Raw genomic sequence first — 20,518 nt, forward strand, 5'->3', positions numbered from 1 at the left:
TATTTTGTTGCCAGATGTGTACCTCATCTGTTATTTTAGTTCCATTAATTATGAGCGCTGACCCATGTATAATTTTGCTAGTAATTATTACAAAAAGTTTATTATTTGTACTTAATACTTATACGCTGAGACAGATTAAGATCTAACATAAGTACATAACTGATATTCTTTATTTCTAAATAACGAATGGCAATGATGGTCAAAGTGAGGTATATGGACGATATCAAAATTCAACATTTTACAGCATAAGCACATGCCATTCTTAATTTGTAAATAAGCAATGGCAATGGTGGTCAAAGTAAGGTATGTGGATGATGTCAATATTCAACATGTTACAACTAAACTATATGCTGAGACAAATTAAGACCCAACATAAGTACATAACTTTCATTCTTAATTTATAAATAACCGATGGAAATGATGGTCAAAGTGAGGTATATGGATGATGTCAAAAGTCAATATGTTACAACTTAAAAGAATGAAGTACACTTGTAAGGCAAATGTGTTAGTTATTTACAGTATGAAATGTGGTATCATATGTGCATCAATGAACTAGTCATTTAAATATGAACATCAAACTATTTGGTGACTGATAATCTGATATTATTGCTGTTGCTCATTGGATATCTACTGTCCTTGAAGGAACTGGATGTCCAAAGGTCTTGAATCTTGATGTGCGTGGTGACCTTGTTGAGGGAAACATCATTAAGGGCTGTGCTGAGGTTGCTTGGTGTGGTGGGACTCCTGGAAAAAGTGTCTACAGGTGAAATTTATTTGCATTAATTTTCTAATATTCCATTCCACTGTTAAACCCAAGCTTTGATCTATTAAGAGGCTTTCTAGAAAGTAGTTCTTAAAAGACCCAAAATTTTTCTTGTATTGAGAGGAGGTGTTTCTGTTTTTGGTTGGAAAAAGGCTGATGGTATAGCTGATCCCATAGATTTGTGATTTACCTATGAAGCAAGATATTGAACCATCGTTGCATGACTGTTGCACAGTAGTGCTATTGTAAACTTTCCGACTTATGGATCAGCAATTGCCATTTGATTTTGTTTGTATGATAAATTCACAATCTCACAGCTGGTTAAGGAGAAAATGGAACAGCAGCCCTGCAGTAATTCATGGAGCTGAAGAAGCTAAATATCAATTGACTATAGATGATGTTGATTCAAGTTTAGTTTTTATGTACACTCCGGTAACAGCTGAAGGTACCAAAGGAGAACCTCAGTATGCCATCACTGATTATGTAAAATCAGGTGTGTGAGCTTTTAATCTGCTAATTTTTTAGATTTTATTTCTGTCCCCAACTTTGTTACTTTTAGAATAATTCATTATGAATAATACTCTTTTTTGTTCCTGTTCTGTTTTTATTTTTATTTTTATTTTTTTTTATTTGTATCCTTCTGATCTTTTCGCAATACTATGAATTGGTAAATACAAGCAAAATTGGATTGATTCATTGACTTTTCACTGTAACTGCATTGCTCCTCTAATATGTTCTTTTAGCTACATCCTGAGACCCAAAAATACTTTAGTAGCATTTAGCAAGCTCACATTGATGTATATAAATGCTTAATCTGTTATATGTCGAAGAGATTTATCTGATATGGGCACTATACATTTGCTTGCACTCGGTAGGGTGATTCTCTCGTCCCAAGATAACATTTTCTTAACTTTCCTGTATAAAATGTAAACAAAAGTCAGAGAAGGCGAGTTAAAGATAATAAGTGTTGAGTGTTACCAGAGACTACATTGTGATTTAGGATGAAGAATACTGAAGTGGGACTGAGAATAGACATGCTGTGTTGTGACAGTCATGCAGTTTTGGAAGATCATGTAGTGTAACTGGTGTTGTTATCTTCACATCAGTTAGTTTAATATTGCTAAATTCGTTGTTCTTTAGGTACGTGAATGGTATATATCTTATGTTCAACTGTTATTTATTATCAGGCACATGGCTTTAGGAGAGTTTTGGTATTGGGAACTTTTTATGTTGAGAATAAGTGAATATGAAAATAAGTAGCCAGTATTGTTTATTGTTAATTAATTGAGGCGAGAGAAAGTGGGAACCATAATGCTTTAATTGCGTAGAAAGAAGATGAAAACAAATAAAAGGAGGAAAAGTAAAACATTATATATAGAGTGGAGTCTGGACCCATCTCAAGAAAGACTTTTATTTATTTTTTAAATTTTTTGTGGGACTATCTATTAACTTTTTATTAATTTATTTATTATTATTATTATTTTTTTTTTAATTTTTGGATTTACTCTCAACAAAAGCATATTTGCTTTCTAATATTTAAGGATGCTGTATTGAAATGAGGTGCAATTTAGGAGACATTCACCCTTGTGAGATCTGGATGTGCATGTTTACCCCAGCTGTTTGACTACTGCTAACATACTTCATTCAACTAGAGTTGATTTTTCATTAGCTGGATATTTTGAATGCATTTGATTGATGCATTTTACTGTCTGGTTATGTTTTAGTATTCGTTTGGGATCATAATAACCCTGTTTCTTTCTTGGTGTATGAGTATACAATTCAGAGAAATATAATAGTTATTATTGTCTGACTATGATCATTATCAATGGTCAGCTCCTCCATCAGTCTCTAATTTACGGATAATTGGAGATTATGTTGAAGGCAACACTATCAAGGGTGTTGGAGATTACTTTGGAGGAAGAGAAGGTCCTAGCAAGTATGAGTGGCTGCGTGCCAATAAAGAAACAAGGTTAGCTCATATCTGGTGTGGTTATTGAGTATTCATTACTTTAAAATTTGTTTATTCTTTCTTATTACCATAGTGTTGTTTTATTGGCCTCATATGTTTTCTTGAGGAATGGTGAATTGTTCTATGTACAGGTCGGTCTAGTAAATAAATTTGTCATGAGACATTAGTATGTTCATACCTCATTTGCTTAGATGCTGTATGTTGCCTAGAGTGTAGGAATGAGTGTGATTAGGTGGCAGTTGTTAGAGCAAAGGGTTAAGAAGATCTGCAGGATCAACATGGCACCCTGGTTGATGTTTCATGTCTTCATTCATAGAACATTGTCCAGACAGAACTAAACCAGATCTAGGATTGCCCTACCCAAACCTATAGTTAATATGCAATTTTACCTGAGATGATATTGACCCTAAACCAATCTGATCAGAGAATCAACGCTACTGATAATTATTTTCTTTTATCTAACAATTTATTCACTTACCTTGGCCAAACTGTAATCAAATCAAACACCAGATATTAACCAAATCCAAATGATCAAACAAAATGACTCATTTGTCAGTTGTCACCTCATTTCATCTCTAACAACGTACTAGTCATATAACATTTGAACATTTAGTTATATTATGTTTTTAAATTTCAAGTACTCTATCATAAAACTTTAAATTGGAAAAATATTGGATAAAATTCTGGTCAAATTTTGTCTTGTTCACTGGTAAAAAGTTTCAGCTGTTATAGTTAAGGTGATGCTTAGTTTTTGTTTCTATATTGCTTAGTTTTTGTTTCTTTGGCCACAGAAATCAGTGTAAAAGCTTATCTTATTTCCTAATTATTTGTCTTCAGGGTATCTGAATTAATATTAAGTGGGGCTCCAGAATATACCTTGACACGGGACGATGTTGGCTGCCGTGTGGTTTTCACATATATACCTGTGAATTTTGAGGGTCTGCTATCTCTCTATTGTCTTGCATAGTTTGATATATATATATATTTCTATGTTTCTAATTCTGTGTCAATTTGTAGGTAAAGAAGGTGAATCTGCTTCTGCATTTTCTGATATAGTTAAGCAAGGTAATGGCTAAGATACTCCCTCATTCTGATTCTTCTGGTTATATCTGGAGGTTTGTGAAGAAATTGGCTCATGTGGATGTTTCTTTGTGCTATGTTTGATCTAGTTTTTCATGTTTGAGTTTTTGTCATATCATTGCCATTCATATTGAATCTTCTATATATAGCCTGGGAATCGAAGGAGGCTCATGATTCATGAAGCCATTTCTTTGTCTTTGTGCTATATTGATGTATTACTTTTCCAACATATTTTGTGGGCCAGCAATGCATTGTTATCTAATTTATGTTGACTGTTGTTCATACGTTGGATATATTCCATGGGGCATGATTTAGAGAGTTAATTAACAGCATGTTGATCATCTCTGAAATTGTGTCTGGTATACTAAGTTCCCATTGATATGTTGTAATTTTTTTGATTGTAAGATATTTATTGAAGCATTTTCTTATTTTTGGAAAATGTGTGAGATGAATATGTTTTTGGGAATTTAGAATTTTAATACAACGTATATTTATCATCATTAGAAGATGGTTTATCATGTGACAATTTCAACTAGGGATTAAAAAGGAGGTGGACAAAATGATATTTGTTACGTCTAAAAGTATTAGACAATGCTTTATGGTTTAGTTCTCCTCGAATTCCAGTGTACATCCTTTCCACATCCTTTTTCTTAGTTGATGAAATTTCTCAGCTAAAAACCAGCAGAATATGCTTGCTTAGTGAGGCTCTATATGTAACTGCACTATTAATTATAGCGATTGGACCTTGAATTATTATCTAGCTTGGAGGAATATGTTAATTTGTATTTAGTTTTCCCAATATGCTTGGGTAGTTCTGAGTGTTAAGAGTTTAAAAAGGTTCATATTTTATTTATTTTTACTTTTAGTTTGACTTTCTTCTTTGATTACTGATGACACGAGTCACACGACAGCCACTCAGTGCTACTGATATAGACATTCTATGGTAGCCGTAATAAAAAATATTGAGAATGATGCCTGAGAGCTGCTTGAATGTTTATATTTATTTCTTATTAGATGGATGAACTAGAATTTTGTAAATTGTAAATTTATGTGGAAAGCATACATCCTCATGTTGTATTACAAACTGCAGCACCTCCAAAGGTAACGAATACAAGAATTGTTGGTGAACTTAGAGAGGGAAGTAAGATTACCGTAAGTGGTGCAGTTACTGGAGGAACAGAAGGGGCCAGCAGAGTACAGTGGTTTAAAACAAGCTCTTTTACTTTATCTGGGGAGGATGGCCTAGAAGCTTTAAGCATGTCCAAGATTGCAAAGGTGGGATTCTTAATCATATTATGGGTTACATATATAAGAATCTTTTCCAATTTTGTGCTTATGTCTATTGCCACTATTACACTTATGCAGGCCTTTCGCATACCATTAGGAGCTGTTGGCTACTATATTGTTGCAAAATTTACTCCAATGACCCCTGATGATGAAGCTGGTGAACCAGCTTATGTTATATCTGAGATGACTGTTGAGAGTACGTGTAACTTTATAAGCTTATATAAAATTCGCATATATTATTCTCTCTCTCTCTCTCTCTCTCTTTCCGTCTCTTATTTTTTTTTTATTTTTTTTTATTTTTTTTTGAGAGGGGGTGGGCCGGTGGGGTTCCAAACCGTAGTTTATAAGAGAATGATTGTCACAAAATTGTAAGCTACATTGCGGAAGGCCGGAATCGAATGTTGTGTCCAAGTTATTAAATTTGACTCTACTGTTGCAACTCTTCTCGCATTTGTATTTCAATAATGTAATGAAACTTTGATCATCATTCATTCATTCATTTATAAAAAAAATGTTAGAGGGATGTATTCCTGTATTTTGTTTTTTTAATTTTATTTTTTAATTATTTATTTTTATTTCTATACTGTATATTTTTATGTTTATGTTTATTTATTTATTTTTGTTTAGCTGATTACAATTAAGCATATAGCTAGCATTCCTTCTAAGCCAAGATCAAACTCTTCTCTATAACTAATATCTTTACAACATCTTGCAGCTCTTCCTCCAAGTTTGAATTTCTTGTCAGTCACTGGTGATTATGCAGAAGGTGAAATGTTGACAGCCTCCTATGGTTATATAGGTGGTCACGAAGGCAGAAGTATATACAACTGGTATCTTCATGAGGTATTAGTTACCACTTAGGGTGTTACTACAGGTTCTCTTCTGTCATCTGACCTCCCCTAAAAGTTAACATGTCATAGCTAACATTTTCTCTATTCATAGGATGAAACTGAAACAGGCACTTTAATCAATGAAATTTTGGGGCATCTTCAGTTTCGAATACCCAAGGAAGCGATTGGTAAATTTATAGCCTTCAAATGCATACCTGTTCGAGATGATGGTATGATTGGCAAAGAAACCATTTGCATGGGACATGAGCGTGTTCGTGCTGGTAAATACATCTAATTTACCTTCTTCATTGTATTTATTTCTACAACATTTTTTTGGAAGGGTCTTATTTGTTTTCATCCTATATCATTTGAGATCATGTTTGAATTCGTCTCGTAATCAATTTGGAATTAGATATAGGTGTATGTCAATTGCAATCATTAGTGCCTGCTTCCTTAATCAATGAAAAGGAAACTTGTATCTGGTTGCCCACGTTAAAGACTATTGGGACTCATGTGCAGTAAATAACACATTCTCAAAAATATAGCTGGTTGATCATGATATTTTATTCCTATGTAAACTGAAGACTTTAATAAATTTATAATTAACAGTGTTGGATTCTTGAAATTTTGTTTGACAGGAAGTCCAAGGTTGATATCTTTGCAAATAGCTGGAAAATCTATTGAAGGATCAACATTGGTTGCTGAGAGATTATATTGGGGAGGTGAAGAGGGAGAATCAGTTTTTCGCTGGTTTCGGGTACTGCATCCAGTTTATGTTGCATGTGACTGATATTCGCTCTCACTCAAGTCCTAGACTTTATTTTTCAATGTGCATTTTGAATCAATCTCTGTTCAGATTATTTTTACTATTTGTCATGTTGTGGTTGTGAGCTTAAATTTATTCTTACTCTCTTTTATTTTAATTGCAATGTGGTGGTGGGGGATGCATATTTTCAAGGCGAGGAGAGATATAAGAAGAGAGACCCACATGATTAGGAGAGGAACATAGAGAGCAGTTAGCCAAAAAAAATCAATGTAGCATACATTTTGCAACTTTCCAAAGAATATTTTCGAATAAAAATAGAATGAAGTGAGAATGATCTATTTTTATTTTCGAATTTTATTAGATGCAATTACTGTGTTCTTAGCATATTTTATTTGTAATTACAGACTGATTCAAGTGGGCAACAAATTGAAATCAATGATGCTATGACAGCATCATACACACTTTCGGTTGAAGATGTTGGATGTTTAATATCAGTATCCTGTGAACCTGTTAGAAGTGACTGGGCACGTGGTCCAGAAGTAATCTCTGAGCAATTTGGTCCCATAGTACCTGGTAAATATCTAGTAGTCTTTGATAATGTTTATGGTTTCACGTTTCTGTTATAGAAAAAAATTGAACTATTTAGTTCTTACCTATACCAGATTTATCTGCTCTATGCAACATAGTAATAGGCATTTATACTACCTTGTGCTGAAAATGTTGAGTAACATTCGTTTTAGTGGCCACTATTAAACAAACTAACTTAAGGTATTATGATTTTTTCTTCAATTCAACTCATTGTTTAGAAAACAAACGAGCGCAATTGAGCAATTGACTTGTAGTTTTTTGTGTAAATCAGGTCGCCTGTTTTAAGAATAAAAAAAGAGATTATTCCCCATATTAAATTTGGTTGATCATTTTGAAAATTACTCTTTCTCTGATTATATGACATTATGTAGGTCTTCCATCCTGTGAGGAACTAAAGTTCTCAGGTTCTATGATGGAAGGGGAACGATTGGCATTCATTGCTTCATATCATGGAGGGTGAGAATGTAATTCAAAATTTAAACTTCCTTTTTTCTTCAATTGTACTTCTAATCATCTTTCTGATCCGTTCCAGGGTAAAAGGCAACTGTTGTACTGAATGGTTTAGAATTCAAAACAATGGTCACAAGGAGAAACTATGTGCTAATGGTGAGGAGAGAATTTTCATGCTATATAATGAAATGAATGGTTATCTAAATATGTCATATTAGCAGATTATCTGGATCTAACCCTTGATGATGTTGGGAGCTGCATTGAAATTATATTTACGCCTGTTCGGGGTGATGGAATAAGAGGAATTTCCCAGAGTATTATATCTGATGTTATCATTCCTGGTAGGTGGTTTGAACACACAGAAATTGTGCATGTTTTTGATGTACGTTGACTATTCTTGCTAGTCTGTGCTAACAATTTTTGCACTAAGCTGCTTTGTTCTTATTAGATTGATTAGATTTAATAAAATTCTATCAGTATGCTTGCAGATTTGCTCTTTAAATTGACTGCTTGGCTGAAAGTTACCCCACTTTTTCTTTAATTTTTAAAAATTACTGCCCTAGTTTTTTTTTAGTTGACAAGTTTTGACTTTAGCACTATTCACACACTTACCTTTGACCGTATTTTATGATTTATACGTAATGAAAAACGTAGTCAGGTGTGATCTTGTTAGCTTCGTCACGATATATACTTTCAAAATATCAACTTTTTATAATTTTTGCTTATTGGTAATTAAAGGCATTTGTGCATTAAAAAAAGTGACTAAAGAAATGTGTCAACTAAAAAGAAACGAAGGAAGTAGAAGTAATATTTAGCCTGTGTACCCTGATTTCCTTTTTTTTTTTTTTTTTTTTTTGGTACTAAAAGTTGATTCATAAATAAAAAGTCATACGCCATTACAAAGAGATTTATGTCTAATAAATACATGATAATTGAATCTAATAAAAACATCCTTTCAGAATAGCTACGATCGTTGTCGCAAATCGTAAATTTTTATACCCTCTTTCATATCGTTGTGATATACAAACTTTTTCGACAAAGGGGTCTATTGATTTGCTGTAGCCGTGAAGAAAATTTTCGTCAGATTGTAATAGAACAATTAACCTCTTATTTGATCCTGCACAAATCCTTACCTCAAAAACAAAAGTTGAAAAAAACCACCATAGGGGCACTTACGGCATTGAAGCCCACTATAAGGGTACTTGCTACACTCAAAGAATGTAGATTTATTGTATTTAATAACAAAAACATAAATTAAATAATGGAAAAGGGTCGAGCAATTTGGCTATTTCCGGCCTATGAAACACTTATTTTGAAGAACCCCAGGGAGAAAAAAGAGAGAGAAAATAGAGAGGAGGCTGATTTTTACTTTGATTATGTGTATTTGGAAAATTTACCGGCTACAATTGGCACGATTTCTTGCAGGCAGTGGATGAGGGGATTAACACCACATATAGAATAAAACTTAAGAGTATTACCTTGAAAGAAGTCACCACATTACTTCAACTATAATGTTAACGGTGATGAGAATTGAACCCTTAACTCTGGGTTAGGAGGTAGGACCTATGCCTGTTGTAATGGATTTACAAGGTTAAGTAACAATGTGTTAGTTATGTACAGGGGAAGGTGAAAGGATGGTTGATTGATCTTGAGGAATATAAAAAATTACACAAATAGGCTAGGACGCTAGGTTAAAAACCTAGTGATATCCCCGTGCTGGGTTGTTTGTAGGGGGTAAACAAATTCAACTCCCATTGATTCTAAGGATACTTTGACTTCTTGAATTCATTTTTTTTTTCGTGGTTATACACTTATACATCACCTGTTTCTGACTAATATTTTGTCAGGAAAACAAACTATATTCTGACCTACTTGATTATTAGTATGATTCCTTGAGGCCTGACCCCATTTAGTTTCTTATCATCATAAATTTCATGACACTTGGATTTGGGCAGCTGTCTTCTGTAGAAATTTGTCTTCATGGCAATCTGTTGTCTTGTGATAGTTGGATGGAATATGACATATGAGTGTGGACTATCGATATGTGGGTTTTTTTTTTTTTTTTTTTTTTTTTTTTTTTTTTAAATATTTTTTTTTTGGTAATCTTTTATTCACTTAGTTGAACATTACTAATGTTTATTTTTTTGTTTTTGTTTCTATTTTTATATTTGCCAGCTGATCCTGTGGGTTTGGAGCTTACTATTCCTGGTTGCTGTGAGGCTGAGGTGGTGCTTCCACATACGATATACTTTGGCGGACATGAAGGTCTTGGGGAATATATTTGGTACAGAACAAAGAATAAGCTTCATGGATCTGATTTGAGTAGCATATCTGATACATATGATGATATTGTTATTTGTGGTAGAGACTTGTAAGTAATATATTGCTTGGGTCTGTACATAGTTTAACATATCCATTTCCATGCTGTAGTTCAATAATTCTGATGATGAATTGATGTTACAGAACATACACACCATTTCTTGATGATGTGGGGACATATTTGGTGCTATATTGGGTTCCAATTCGTGATGACGGGAAACCGGGCAAGCCATTGGTTTCAATTTGTGATGATCCAGTTGCCCCAGGTATAAAGCGCTTCACTTTTTAATATGCATGCAGTTTCCTTTGTAGGCAATTCTAATGGATATAAACACGTGACTGTTAACTTATGATTTTATGGACAGGATCTGTTGTTCTTTTTCTTGTAGTAATTTTCTTAGGGGCTGGTGGCGTTGGATGGAGTATGTAGTGATGAGAGCTATCTGGTGCTTCTTTTATTAGATTTTGGCTGTAGATTATTTATTCATCTGTGATTAATTGCCCAAGCACAAGGTTCTGTTACATCCTAGCATTTTGCACCTGGTTGTTTGCTTGGAACTGGGCTGTATGCGAGTTCCGTAGTCACTAATATTAAAGTTGAACTGTTTGACTTTTACAGCTCATCCCATTGTCAGAAATATTTGTGTGAAATCTTTAAATTTAAGCACTTATTCTGGCGAAGGTGAATATTTTGGGGGACATGAAGGATCAAGCTTGTTCAGTTGGTACAGAGAAACAGCTGAAGGCTTAATTACTTTAATTAATGGGGCTGATTCTCTGACATATGAAGTCACTGAATCGGATTACAATTGTCGTTTGTTGTTTGGGTAAGTTATTATAATGTATCTGCATAGTGTATGTAAGAGCCAAGCCATATTGATGGAAGGGGCTGCATATTTGACCCTTATTTTGACTGATTTTATCTCTTGAAGCTATTCGTGATTGCATATTAATGAATCACCTTTTTACATAATGAATATAAAAAAGTAACCATTTCTGGAATAATTTCCATGGAATTTAAATTTCTATTTTTAGTTTTTTACTTTATTTATCTATATTTGTTGATTCTTAATGTTGACTTTTATATGTAACAGGGTAACTTAGATTTTAGCTAATCTATGCTTTGAAATTTTGCTACATTAAATCTTTTTGCAACAGATATACACCAGTTCGTTTGGATTCAGTCGTTGGGGAACTCAGGCTTTCAGATCCGACAGACCTTTTATTTCCTGGTAAGACTGCTTTTGAGGAATGTCCTTTGCATGTGCTATGAATTAGTTTTATGATCTGTCTCAAATTATTAGGACCTCACTTGTGTGTCTGCACATGCATATCAGGTGGTGATGTGTGTGTGTGTGTGTGTGTGTGTGTGTGTGTGTGTGTGTACACACGGTCCTTTGCTTGTGTAATGAATAAGTTATCTAGTTTAAGTCAAGCTATCAGGGTCCCAGTCTTGGGAGTTTTGCTCTTTACTCAAACAAGTACGTAACATCCAGATGTAACACGATCTCATATTATTTCTTGATTTGATATCAAATTTGATATTGTTAGTAGCAAGTAGCAGTAATCCTTAGGCTCATTTGAAATACGCTCTATGCTAGTTGTCTTGGATTATAATTTTAGGACAACAGGAAAACAACCCACATCCCAAGGACAAAAAGCTGAAGTAAAAATGTAACACCCCAATAATTCTCTCTTTAAACCTGTGAGGACCCTGAACAATATTCAAGAGAATTACTGGCGTGCTACCGCCACGTGTTCAAACGTTAAGGCTTTATCAGAAAATAGCAGCGGAAAAACTAAATCAGTTATAAATAAGTTTCAAAACCAACGAATGAAACCAAATTAAGTCATTCAACTTGGAACCATTAAGGCCCTTATTCAAAACCCAATAAAAGTAGTAAGTGATTAAATTCAGTGTTCAAATAAATTCAAACCCAAAAGAAATAGTGTCGAATAAAATCGAATTAAAATAAATTCAAACTTGCAAAAGAAATAAAATGCAAACAACCAACTCTCTACTCAAGATCCCACATGATGAATGCTGCATGTGTAAGAACCTGTGGTAATTCTGCTCCCCAATATTACAAGTGTAAAAATTGGATCGTCACAGGGTCATTGAAAGGCGAAGGCCATGACCAAAGAAAGACACTCAAAGCACGCAATCAGCAAAGCTGAGTACATACAAGCTGCAAAATAAATTAAGAAATCCATAACATGCTACTAATAATCAATCATCATGCATCATTAAATTATAGACTCAGCACACGACTCAACTATTTATATTACTAAGACTCCATTAATTAATAATAGGTAAATCATTATTTTTATTCATTGGATTACGCAATAGACAAGGTTGTCCAACCCATGCTCCATTTGGAACATCAATAAAAGAAAAACCCCATGCCTCCTTTCGGAAACATCAATAAACATCCAACGACCACGGGCGCGACTCCGTGACCGTAGTTAGTATGAGATCTCACCTAACTCCTAGTTTTAAAAAATATTTGAAATAAGAGACTCGTAGATCAGACGGCCTCGAGAAAAGTACACGGCTAATACCCCATGTACCCCAACCCCCGATTGTCATTACTTCAAAAGTGCACCAATCCAGAGTTTTATTGCTCATCCATCTTGCACTTTACGTGATTTACAGGTTTAGACTTGGTGATGACTCATATGCATAACAATACAATCAATCCAATATCAATTCCATCAAGTAAAACAACTTTTCAATTTCAATTCTTGATTTATTAGTGGCAAGCAACATTTATTATTTATTCCTTTACTACCTCGGTGTATAAACACCTTGAGTGCATAAGGTACCCCAAAACCTTAACCTCGTCTTAGAAGACTTAAATTCTTCCTTTACTCATCTTGCTTGCATAATCATGAATGAGTATTAAATTAATCATTACACCAATCATATACCTTTGCCTCTAAGCGCACTTTGCATAATTAGAGCACAAATAATACTTGCAATATAAAATAGTGCACGTCATACGAAATTCACAATGTATAACCAAACAATTTAACTCAGTCATCCCTATACATGATACTAAGTTCTCGATCCGTCGTCCTTAAACATGCACCTAAAAGAAAGGTTTCGTAGCTTGTACGTACCTTGAGCAAACGAATTGGTATGCCACTTTACTAACTAGAAATCACCTTCAATAAACTCCTCTCCTAAGCCAAATAATAACATCTCAATCAATACCCAATCAATCAAATTTACAGCAATACTAACTTATTTTAAAACCTTCAAAATCCAAATCAAACAACACTTTAAAACCTTCCCTTTAGTTAAAATTAAAGGCTTATACATAGTTCTTTAAATTTTCTTCATAAAAACCTTAAAATACACTCTTATACATGAAATTACAGCAAGTTCAAAGTCTAATAAAAATCTGAAAATTTTATAAAACCCCCTAAAAATCTCCTTTTTTAATGGGTGATTAAACCCTCTTTATAAAACATCAAAAGTAATACTTAGAAACTATTTCCAACACTTAAAAATTAAATAAAAACATATATTTATGCTTAATTAACTTTAAACATAATTAATTTTATTAATCAAACTCAAGGATAATATTTTAAGTATAAAAAACTTCGTTAAAATAAAAAACTGCCCGAAAATCATATTTAGAGGCTGAATTTGGCCACGAGAGGGTGGTACTCACTACCAAAGGTGGTGAGTCTTTCTTAAAACGTTGTTTTCACATGGAAAAACTATTTTTTCATCAAAATCGAATGAGTTCAGATGCTGATCGGGATTAAAACGGGATTAATATTAACGAACGAAAATCTAGAAATTAAAACACGAATCTATGTGTTCAAAATAAACTGGAATTGAGTTAAACTAATCAGTAGTTATAATCACCAAAATTTCAAAACATCATTACTATAAAAGCCCTAAATCAATTGTTCATAAAAACCCTAAAATCATGATTTTCAATAAATTGAAACCCTAGGTTTATAATACATAAAATATGAAATTTATAACATAAATATAATCTTAAATTTATAATCTTTATACCATTAAAATATAATTTGATACTAAAAATATAATCTTTATACTAAAATCAAAACCCAAAACAATTAAATTAACATTAAGCAAAATAATGAAACAAAGGAGGATGAAAATAAGACTAACCTTTTTTTGTGGGAAATTTTTGGAGATTCATGGGGTATTTATAGGAGAGAATTATTGTAGGGTAAAAAGAAAGATTGGGCCTCATAAAAATAATGGGTCGATTAAATAAACAAATGGGTTAGGCTTGTGTGATTGGACATAAATTGTAGGATAAAGGTGCATAAAATAATTTGTTCAAATAATTTTCGACCCAGATTAATAATTTGAAACTTTAGAAATTAAATTATGAAAAATAACAAATAAATATTATAAATAAAATAAATTTTCATTTATAAAATATTTAAAAATACAGGCCGGGGTGATTACAAAAAATATTTCCAGCATTTTTATTGCCATATTCTTACCCACTTGCTCTCATATAATGTATTCTGTTTAGTGTCTTCACCTTTCTAATAAAATTTTTGTTGATCAAAACTTTAGTTGATCAGTTGACCAACTCTTATGGGGTTTGCATGAGAATGAGGTATTCGATTATAAGAGATGGAGGAGGAAGATTTTGGTGGATGACTATACGGAAAACGGAATAATCACTTTTGGTTCATATAGCCAACCCCACTTATGGGATTAAGGCTTTGATTGATTGAATGAGTTGACCACTCTAATGTCTTTGGATTCTCTCTCTCTCTCTCTCTCTCTCTCCCCGTGGTGCTGCGCTTATATTTGTTTGAGCTGAGCTGGTTCAACCCTGGAGGTCAAAAGTAAAATGTTGATGTGGCTTGGGAATGATGAACAAAGGTAACAAATTAACGGGCAGATATTGACGAAAAAAACTTCCTCCTGTCAAAAATCTAAGCACTCGTCTTTTCTTGATTTTGTGGACATAATATCTTGTATCCTGATGTCATAGTGTTTTTTTTACTAGCCCTTCATTTACTTTATGAATAATATTTCCCTGATGCCTTGGTTAATCTCCGACTCCCTGATATAATGATGATTTCTGCTCAAGGCTCCTTTTATATGGTAGGCTGATAGCCCTAGGTTTAGAATTAACCCTAACCCCTATCCCTAATCCCATTAAAAGTGGATAGTGCCTCAATTTCTTATGAATAGTGCTTTGGGTGAGAAAACCTTGAAGTTTTCTATAGCTACTAAATTCAGCCCTAGTTCTCGTGAAATTTTTCTGAAATGATTTGCATTTTCTGACTCATGTACCCTCATTTATCATGCAACATCACACTTTGTCTTTTAATTGTATGTATGGCACCTTTGTTTTTTCTATCTCTGAACACATCTCTATCTTTTTCCTGCGCTCAGTGCTTGGGTTCTCTTAATGGCATTAAAACTATCCATTTCAGTTCCTGCTTGTTTAGCCTTTCTTATCTTTTGTCTTTATGTTGTACTTTTCCTTTGCAGTTCAGTTTCTTTTATCTGTTACTATTTTAACTTACAAGCAATAGATTGCTTGCTCTTCTGTGGCTTTTCTTCTAGGCAAATTTTGTATGAGGTAGGCTTGTTCTCAGACATAATAGAGATGGACTCTCAAATTGTCTTACCTAATTACACGACTTTGACATAACTTGTAATTGTTATGGATTTCTATTACAAATTTGTACTCTATACCTTGTCTTTTTCTCTTGGATGATGAAAAGCTTTTTTCTTCCTTTAGAACTGTTGAAAATTGAGATGGTTGCTCTCACTGGAAAAGCAATGGAAGGAGAATTGCTCACTTCCGTTGAAGTTATTCCAAATAGCGAGAGCCAACAAATTGTTTGGAGCAAGTATAAGAAAGATGTCAAATATCAGTGGTAAGGTGTTGATAATTGCGCAAATGCATCATATTCTCTGTGTGTTTTTGACTTAATGAGTGATGAGTATTTGAGAATTTAATTTCTTTAGCATTTCTCCAAAATTCATCTATTTGGTAAATTCTTCTTAATTCAATGCTGGATCAATATAAATAATTTACTTTATTAGCTTTGATGTTGGTCATTCCTAGAAACTAAATGTTATGTACAAAGTCTACTAGCGTGATAGTAGCTCTAGCCAATAACAAGTTGACAACAGAAACAACTATCCCAAAAGGATGTGGGGTCAGCTAACATGAACCATCATTTGTAATCATTAGTGAAAAGTAAATTAGGAAAAATATGTTAAGAAAGTATACTAAGTAGAGTGCGAAGCCAAAGTAGAGCAAGCTAGACTAGAGAAAACATAAGGAGTTCTTTTTTTTGGTTTGTTGGTTTTTTAAAAAAAAAGAGTGGCTGACAAATTAAGCTAAACAAAGTGATGGTGGTAAAAACATTAGTAAATTTTTATATGCAAGCTGGGGATTTTTTAAATTTAAATTTTATTTTTTATATGTCAGATATTATATAGAATTTTTAGTAATAATAATAAATTGAGGATATTTTGGCTTATAAATTGAACATATTTTGGTTCAATATGAAGTTAACTAGTGTAAATTACGTTTAATTTGGAAATTAACACTATTTGATAGGTTCTCCAAATTCAAGATAATCCCTAAGGGAAGAATAGTATATTATAATTGATATATATATTAACTTATTCTTTTTATACGAACTAGAAATGAATCAAATCTATTACAATATACTTTGTCCTAACCCAATTAAAATATTTGTTGGAACAAAAATTTAGTTAAATGTGAAAATCAAAAGAAGAAAAGGTAGAAAAAAGAGAACTAGGGATAACATGAAGTTGGCTTACTTGGATGGAACATTTGACAAAATTTGTTAAATGGTGGCAACATTAACTTATTTCCAATGTATAAAAAGGCGCAAGGCGAACTAAGGCGATAGGGGTCTTGGAGCCTAGGCACAGGCGTTAGGCACGCGCCTTGTCAAAGTGAGGCACACTTTTACTTAGATAAGCCTTTTTTTTTTTACTCACAAGCATACATAATCCACTAAATAAATCAAGAAAGCACATAATAATTCAACAACGTATCTAAATATTTTTATTTTATATTAATTTTCCAAGAGCACAACATGTAGGTGATACACACATCATGTGTTTTTTTTTTTTTTTTTTTTTAAATTTTTTTTTTTAATAAATATTATGCAACATATATAGTCATCTCCTTGCGCAATGTCTTCCTCCATGTCATCTTCCTCAAGTGATTTATAGCCCTTCATCTTCTTCAATCTTCATTTTCTTCCCAATCCTCTTCATCTTCTTCCCCTTCTTCTAGTATTATGGTTTTCCTTTGTGACGAACTTCGACTTGTGCTACCTCCCCTTCCTCCAGAACTACTCCCTTTAGACCTCAAATTAAACCTCCGTTCATACACTCCAGATGCACTTGCAACTTGTTCCCATGTGAGACCATCATCATCCTCAAATACTAATGCATCTTCGGCGTCTTCTATCCTCCCAGTTAGCCACTCATTGGAGTCATCGATGTCTTTTAAAGCTATCGGATCAATTTTATCACGTAACTTATATCTTTTAATTAATACTTGATTGTACTTAACATACACCAAGTCACTTAATCGAGCTTGGGTGAGCCTATTTCTTTTTTTGCTGTGAATCTGAAAATGAAAAGTATTATCAATTAGTTTGTGTATATAAAATTATGAAATAGTTCACATTAGTTTGTAGAGAACATTTCCTTACATGTTCAAATGTACTCCAATTTCTTTCACACCCTAATGCGCTACATGTAAGACTTAGGATTTTGATGGAAAATTGTTGTAAAGTGGGAGTTGAAGAGCCATAACAACACCACCACTCAGCTTCAAATTCATAAGATAAATAGTATATTAGTACATAATATATAATTGCACAACAAATTTTATACTACCTTCGTTTCACATAATATGCAACAAACTCCCTTTCACATTCCCCAAGACAAAATTTGTTAAGCAAAGATTAGTAAAAAAAGGGTCATGTGATTAATTGAATGAGAGAGAAAGTAAAACCACCAATACCCACCTTGTAACCCACCATCTTACCAGTCACCACCACTAAGCAAGCAGCTCGCACCACCACCCAAACCCCACCCAACCAACTCGCACCACCACCAATCAACTCGCAGCACCATCCAAAATCCACCCAACAAACTCGCACCACCACCCAACGAACCCACCCAACCAACTCGCACAACGAGTCGACCACCTTACCACCTCCAACAAATCGAAACCCCAACTAACTCATACGACCATCACCAACCAACCGTCCACCAACGAACCCACCCAACGAATTGAACAACCACCTTACCACCTTCAACAAATCGAAACCCCAACAAAACACCACTAATTTAGATTTAAAACCCCAGCAAACCACCACCAAGGAAACAAATCGAAATCCCACCTCACCACCACAAAGATCTAAAACCCTACCTTACAACCAACAAGATCCAAAACCTCACATCGTATTGGTTAAAAAAAACCCATCCAATTTAGATTTTGAAATTCGGCGAGCTTTGAAAAGGGGAAAAGAGCAAACGACGCGACTTTGAAAAGCAACAAAGAGGGGCGGCGGCGACGTACTGGCTAGTAGGTGGGCGAGTTGATCCGGCGGTGGTGGTGGTTCGGTAGTTGTGAAGAGAAGAAAGAGAATAGTGAATAGGGCTTGTGGTGGTTGAGAGGGAGGAGAGAGAAAAAATTGGTGGTGATGGTGGTGGATGTGGTTGTGAGGGAGGAGAGAGAATGTAGGTTAGGGTTTTAATTGTGGATAAATTAATTTGGATTATGAGGTTAATATGTTGTTTATTGAAGTTAAGTAAACTTTAGTAAGGGTATAACTGTAAATTCACACAAAAAATTTACTATAATAGGAAAGTTTGTTTTTTTTTTTTTTCACATAATGTGAAGCTTCCGTAAATGGAAATTGTTGCAGATAAAGTGAAACAGAGAAAGTATTAAAGGTAAAAGTGAATAGAGAGGAAATTTATACAAGGAGCCTTAGTCTTCCTATGTCTTATTGCCATTGCATTTCCAAAGAGACCATGTGCTTGTTTGTAAGATGTTAGCTCTTCCATGATCTTGTCTTGCTTGTCAACAATAGGAACCAACCTTTGAATACATTCATACAAGCCATTTACTACTTCTTTACATTGCTCAATTTGAAGAAGTGTCCATCAGCATGCAAAGGGCGATGTAGCCGACACTCCCACCTTTTATCAATTTTAAACACTTCTTTGTACTTAGACTCATTTCCATTGAAAGATGAAGCAATTGCCTCTTTGACACGGTCCATACTCCATAGCCTCATAAATATATCCCATGGGGTTTTTTTCTCCATCAACCAACCTTAATGCACGAATTAATGGACCACTACACTTCAATGCATACACAGTTCCATTCCAAAAGGAAGGCATCAAGATAGTTTCAGTAGCTCTTTTGCCTCCCAGTTCTTTGGCCCATTTACTAGTCCTCCATTCTTGAGATGTAAACATCTTTTTCATATTATCTTGTTGCTTATATATAGATAAAAGTGTGATGAAAGCTGTTGCAAATCTAGTCTGTGCGGGCCTTAGCAAGTTTCTTTGTTTTGTGAATTCCCTCATCAAATTCAAAAGACCCGGGCGTTGATAAATGAAGCTGTTCATCTGGGCCTTATTCGGGTTATTGATAAAGTCCTAAAGAAAGCAATTCTTATAAGTAGGCGAAATATCAAAAGGACTATTTTTTTTGATATTATAAGTAGGCAAAACAAATGTGAATTACTTTTTGTTTTAATATTTATGTTCTTCATGTAATGCTGATAGTTTGCTAGTAGTGTTCAATCAATGTACGTAGATTATACTTTTACAATGAATAAGTTTACATTCTCAAGATAAAGTTAAACATCTATAAACAAGTCTTAAAGAATCACATCATATGCACAATTAAAGATAACCCATGGTCACATTGTAATCCTACAATACCCATCGTTTGCAGTTACATGGTAATTACCAAATTTCTTAACGAGCTTATATTTGAGCAAATAAAGTAACATGAAATCTAAAGTATAATGAAATCTTCTTAAAACTATATTCCCAAATAGCTGGAAGACAAACTATATTTTAGATTCTTAACGTTAATTAGTGTGGACTTTTCTTAAGTTAACAGTCCCCTCTCCCCTACACCAGTCCCCTCTCCCCTACACCAGTCCCCACTTTTGCATGCATGTTGCATCAAATTTTATGGAAGAGGGTATTCGTTTTGTTCATTCAATGCATGATATTTTTCCTTTATAACATATTTGTTTTAATGGTCTTAGTTTAGCATACCTGTGGTATGCCTCTTCAAAATTAATGTTCCATCCCCATGAGAGTTACTTTGCCCACTTTGGAAGCCACATTTGTAAAGGAAAAAGAATTCAACAACTTAGCCAGAAAGTGGTGTTTTCATTTTTCAAAAGCATTTCTTTGA

General features: G+C 33.8%; 1 protein-coding gene across 4 annotated transcripts in view; it reads left to right on the forward strand.

The window, feature by feature from the left end:
- The window catches only part of LOC110733220 (187-kDa microtubule-associated protein AIR9-like), a 47,769-nt gene that overhangs the window by 17,257 nt on the left and 9,994 nt on the right, over window positions 1–20,518 (forward strand). For 3 of the 4 annotated variants that reach the window (XM_021913234.1, XM_021913235.1, XM_021913237.1), the window contains 19 exons: window positions 643–763; window positions 1,081–1,256; window positions 2,597–2,732; window positions 3,570–3,670; window positions 3,750–3,797; window positions 4,903–5,087; window positions 5,178–5,295; window positions 5,815–5,942; window positions 6,042–6,210; window positions 6,568–6,686; window positions 7,100–7,268; window positions 7,655–7,739; window positions 7,816–7,889; window positions 7,955–8,074; window positions 9,909–10,104; window positions 10,197–10,318; window positions 10,672–10,879; window positions 11,211–11,284; window positions 15,812–15,950. In XM_021913234.1, coding sequence (XP_021768926.1) covers window positions 643–763; window positions 1,081–1,256; window positions 2,597–2,732; window positions 3,570–3,670; window positions 3,750–3,797; window positions 4,903–5,087; window positions 5,178–5,295; window positions 5,815–5,942; window positions 6,042–6,210; window positions 6,568–6,686; window positions 7,100–7,268; window positions 7,655–7,739; window positions 7,816–7,889; window positions 7,955–8,074; window positions 9,909–10,104; window positions 10,197–10,318; window positions 10,672–10,879; window positions 11,211–11,284; window positions 15,812–15,950 — 2,488 coding nt within the window. The remainder of the gene's footprint in view (window positions 1–642; window positions 764–1,080; window positions 1,257–2,596; window positions 2,733–3,569; window positions 3,671–3,749; window positions 3,798–4,902; window positions 5,088–5,177; window positions 5,296–5,814; window positions 5,943–6,041; window positions 6,211–6,567; window positions 6,687–7,099; window positions 7,269–7,654; window positions 7,740–7,815; window positions 7,890–7,954; window positions 8,075–9,908; window positions 10,105–10,196; window positions 10,319–10,671; window positions 10,880–11,210; window positions 11,285–15,811; window positions 15,951–20,518) is intronic. The other variant, XM_021913236.1, reaches the window with a different exon arrangement.

This window comes from Chenopodium quinoa, unplaced genomic scaffold (assembly GCF_001683475.1).
Source record: "Chenopodium quinoa cultivar QQ74 unplaced genomic scaffold, ASM168347v1, whole genome shotgun sequence".
NCBI lineage: Eukaryota > Viridiplantae > Streptophyta > Magnoliopsida > Caryophyllales > Amaranthaceae > Chenopodium > Chenopodium quinoa.